Here is a 4,762-nt window from a genome sequence, read left to right on the forward strand (position 1 = left end):
CAAAAGACATCATGTTCACCCTTCTGGCCCAGTCTTGTCCCTATACCAAGCGCACCCTTAAAGACCAGTGAACCATGCCTAAGGGGTTGAATCTGCTGTATGTCCATTGAGGGACAACTGATCATTTACTGGGAGTGGCCAAAACTAAGGCGCTGACTCGGGGACTCTAGTTTATCAATGATTCCGGAAAAGTTCCAACCCCTTGGACAAGCCTAATTGGGCAAGGATTTTAGATGGCTATAGAGAACAAAAAGGGGCTAACCTGGAAAGGAATGAAATTGCATATCCTGTGACCTCTGTACATTCACTGAACATCCAGGTGCTATGGTATTAAGTACTCCAGCAACTACAGAACCCCTGCTATTTTTTTTACACTTTGCATCCTACAAGCACAAAAAAAAATACAAATATAAGTAATTCTTTTAATTTCCGTTGGATGTCCAGGGTAATATTTAATTTGTTCAAACCTGTAGCAGATTATATTCTTCCACCCACTTGCATTTTGTCACATTACAAAGTGCAAGCTTCTTCAATTTTCTGCATCCTTCACTCTCCGTTGCAGATACAGAGAGATCAAAATTCCCTTCTGCAAGAAGCTTTTGGAAGGAGAATAGGTTCTCCATAAACTGAGGGCTCTCAAACATGCTTTTGAGGCTGTAGAATTGAGAACAAAGACTAATTAGAATCATTTACATGAACTTTTCTGCTCTCTAACATTACTTTGCTGAATTCCTGTGTATTAACTAAGACGATTTATCTGAATGGATGATACCATAACTTTTGTGTATGTTCTCCATCTGAGTGATGACAGGTTAATATTAAAGGATATGATGCAAACCTATCTGGCAGTTGAATGGTATCGATAGGAGGTAAATACTTAAGCAACTGCTGCTGTTCATCATTTGTCATGTGACATGCAAACTCCTTGAAGTTGATAATATCCTGCAAAATTCAAGTTCCAAAAGCAAGGATACACACCACAATTTGAGTTACTTAATCCACCCCACCCAAGAGAAAAAGATCATTTAATCAAGAGAAGAAGTGGACTTACTTTTAAATTTATGTGGCACAAAGGTGAATTATGGTTTGCAGGTATTGGTAACTTTTCATCATGATCCCTGTGATTAACAACATAAAGATGTAGATGCTATCAATGAAAGTTTACTAGTGAAACCAAACAATCCCATTCCTCTAACAAAGAATTATCTATTGATGATTTTATGTACTTACCTGTTGCATTGGTCCATTGGCATTTTGGAACTATCGATCCCCCAGCTTGAAATTTTGCCACTTTGTTTGGCATCATACACAGGAAGGGTAGTCAACCACGAATAAGCCTCATTTTTGTTATTGACAGAAAGAGAACTAGCTTCAGATTCCTCTTCTCGGGCTGCAGAGTTTGGATGACGAATAAGCACACTTCCATGTCCAATCTCAACAGAAACCATGGGTGTGTCGCTCTCGAAAATCAAATCCTCCTCAGATGATCCCGAAAAGTAAGACTGTTGTTCATGTAAGATGGTATATAAATCTCTAGTAAGCTTCTCAACAGATGATTGTTTTGGCCTGTTAACACATGTTCTCTTCCTTGAAGGTACCATTGTATCCCACACAACAGATGATTGGGATGGACCTGAAACAAGTCAAAGGTACGCTCAAACTTATCTTCAATACTTGCTAGAATACATCAACAATTCCTTGTCCACTTAAAATTGATAACATATAGCTCGCAAGCTAAATAAACTAGTCAGTAAAAACTAGTTGAATAAGCTAGATGACAATGTACAATGACCTAAAAGGACGTTAGAATAATTAATTTGAAAAAATGTAAGGGGCATATAATTGGAAAAGAAAAAGGCCCAGGTGCTTATTGAAATGCTACTTGAAGTAGTTTTTCAAAAAGCTAGCTTATGGTTTCTAATTTTTCAATGATGGAAATGCAAATCAGGACACAGTTTTGTTAGTCTAGAAAACCTAAATATGTCATGTTGATTTTCAACTACTAAATGATTTGCAGGTTACGCCAAATGAAGTGGTCACAAACCTGTTAAATCACTGATGTCTGCACTGCCAAGCTGCATACAGCTATCGGAGTTGGAGATAGCAGAGCCAGAACTTGATCTATTGCTTGTATCTTCATCAAGTCCCTTATGAAGACTCTGGTTGTGGTGGCCGGAAGCAAACCCACCACCACCGCTAAGCATACCGCCACCACTTCCGCCTACCACATTTTCATAGTTCTCTTTTCTTTTTAGCAATTTTGCCTCTCTGTTCTTAATGGATATCGCCTTCACTCTTGAAACACGACGGTCCTCAAACTCATCAGGTTCTGATCTAGCATGAAGTGGGGTATAGTTAACAAGTGTTCCTTTCGTTCTCCAACGAGAACCACAGGCATTGCACAACACCGGCTTGTCTGGAGGCCCATTTCGCCAAAGTGGGGTGCCTGTAGTCATGATTCAACAAATTTTTACTAGTGTCCAAGAAGAATGACAAAAGTAATATATTCCGAGCTACTAATTCGTGAAGTGAAACGAAGAATAGCAAAGAAATGTGGGTTTTGTGCACATATATTCATGCTTGATTGGGAAGAAACCATTTTCATTTGGAAATAAATACTCTATCCTTTGGGTAGAGGTCATGTCTGCATACTTCCTCAAACTCTGTTCTCAAGCAAGATATATTGGGATCGTTTGGTTTGGTTTGGTTTATTGGGAAGAAAACCCGATGCACCAAGACTCCTTATCATTATTTGCCATTATCATGAAGATGTGAAACAATGTGCAAGAACCCATTATCAGTATTTGCCATTTGGAAGTTATGGTTCAATAACTTGTAGACTCATTCATCACGAAGCAATTGGACCATATACAATAAATTGTAGACTCTTTCGTTTCTTGGAAGCCATCTTAACCAAAGAGTTCTAATCGTATCCGGTGCATTAGTATTAGTATGATTACACATCGTTTTGAAGCAATGCTATAAAGTCATACAATTTCTTTTTCACGAGGTGAAAGAAACGTCCACACAAATTCGAACCTTAATTTTCGAAATTTTAAGGTAGAAATATATGAAATGCAGGACATAGAAGTTGCAAAAAGACACCAAACCAAGATTGGCATATAAATTTGAAAAACACAAGTTCTAGTTGGTGAACAAATGAGAGATCAACAAAACAATGGATTCGATAATTTTATCGAGGAAAACACAAGATTTTCAAGAGGCAAAACACCCAGAAAGGGTACCAAATTACAAGTCAAATAAAGCTACAAAAACACAAAGGGAATTCAAAAAGAGGCTACTCCTTATTTTGATGAAGTCAAAGATCCAATTTCAAGAAACCACAACTCAAATTCCAAGAAGTTGCTGTAATTAGACATTCACTAAGCAATTTGAAGCAACCAACAGACTCCAGTTTCCTGAAACTAAATGAAATTTCTTAAGAACAAACAAGAATTCACACTTGTTCATGTAATTTTAGACGAAAGCAGCATATGGGTGTTCTCAAACATGATCCCAACACCTAATCTGGGCATAAGAAACAACATATAACTGAAGAAGATAGCAAAAAAGAATGAATCTTGTGAACAAAATCAAAAGTCAAACCAAAAAGTCATTGCCCAAAGGAAGAACTCACTTGTAACACCACAATGATAGCAGGGTCCCTGTTTTCCCATGTCTCTATTAACTTTCTTTTTTGGTTTCCAATAAGTTTAAGAAAAGAGGGGAAATGAACTAATCCTTCTTGAAAGAAGACACTTTTTCTTTTTGTACAGAAATTAAAACCCCAGAAAATACATATACATATATATATATACACACAAATCCTTAAAGAGGATGATTTGAAGAAACCCAGAAGAAAATGAGGCTAAATCTGTTGGAAAAGCAACAGAAGATGAACAAAATCTAAGAAAAACAAGAAAATAGAAGAGAAAATGGAGGATTTTTAGATGGGTTGTTGTTGTTTCATAGCAATCTGTACAATAATCCAATGGAAGAAGAAGAAGAAGAAAGGAAAGACTAACTGGGAAGGAATCTATAAAAATGGTTGTCAAAAGAAGGTGAAAATGGGGGAAAGAGAGAGAGAGAGTATGTGTGTGACCCTCTATTCTTCTTGTTGTATTTGATGGTTTTTTTTTAAGTAGCTTTTTCTTCTTTGGCTTTTATTATTTTATTTATTAATTTCTCTCTACTCATCTTTAATTACCCTTTTATATTTTCTTTAATTAACCTTTATATAGAGTTTGTTTCAAATGCAATTTATCATATTGATTCAATGTAACCCAATAAATTGAAATATTTATGAAAATGATGAGATTTCATTTATTATGATTTAAATATTTATGGAAGATAAATAAGGTTCATTAATTATGATCAATATTTTATATTAGAAAACAATCAAAACTTTTATGAAATTACGTATTCATCAAATTAAATGAACGGTTGAGATTGAGTTGTACTGGTTCTACAAATAAAGAGGTTGTATAATAACTCACTTCTATGTATATATATATATATATAGAGAGAGAGAGAGAGAGAGAAAGAGAGAGGGTTGGTTATTATACAACCCTTTTACATTTGTACAACCAATACAAGTCAATTTCAATCGTCCATTTAATTTGATGAATATGTAATTTCATAAAAGTTTTGATTATTTCATAATATAAAGTATTGATCATAATTAATAAACCTTATTCATTTTCCATAAATATTTAAATCATAATAAATGAAATCTCATCATTTCCATAAATATTTCAATTTA

At 35.1% G+C, this 4,762-nt stretch overlaps 1 protein-coding gene across 1 annotated transcript in view; it reads right to left on the reverse strand.

Annotated features, from left to right (window-relative positions):
- The window catches only part of LOC112521689 (GATA transcription factor 26-like), a 5,448-nt gene extending 1,349 nt beyond the window's left edge, over nucleotides 1-4,099 (reverse strand). Inside the window, exons 1-7 of the mRNA XM_025130682.1 lie at nucleotides 3,638-4,099; nucleotides 2,045-2,446; nucleotides 1,231-1,633; nucleotides 1,052-1,118; nucleotides 839-942; nucleotides 468-654; nucleotides 263-383 (exon numbers count right to left, since the gene is read on the reverse strand). Coding sequence (XP_024986450.1) covers nucleotides 263-383; nucleotides 468-654; nucleotides 839-942; nucleotides 1,052-1,118; nucleotides 1,231-1,633; nucleotides 2,045-2,446; nucleotides 3,638-3,677 — 1,324 coding nt within the window. The 5' untranslated portion in view covers nucleotides 3,678-4,099. The remainder of the gene's footprint in view (nucleotides 1-262; nucleotides 384-467; nucleotides 655-838; nucleotides 943-1,051; nucleotides 1,119-1,230; nucleotides 1,634-2,044; nucleotides 2,447-3,637) is intronic.
- Nucleotides 4,100-4,762: the final 663 nt, after the last annotated feature.

This window comes from Cynara cardunculus (genome assembly GCF_001531365.2).
Source record: "Cynara cardunculus var. scolymus isolate 2C chromosome LG 11, CcrdV1, whole genome shotgun sequence".
NCBI classification, from domain to species: domain Eukaryota; kingdom Viridiplantae; phylum Streptophyta; class Magnoliopsida; order Asterales; family Asteraceae; genus Cynara; species Cynara cardunculus.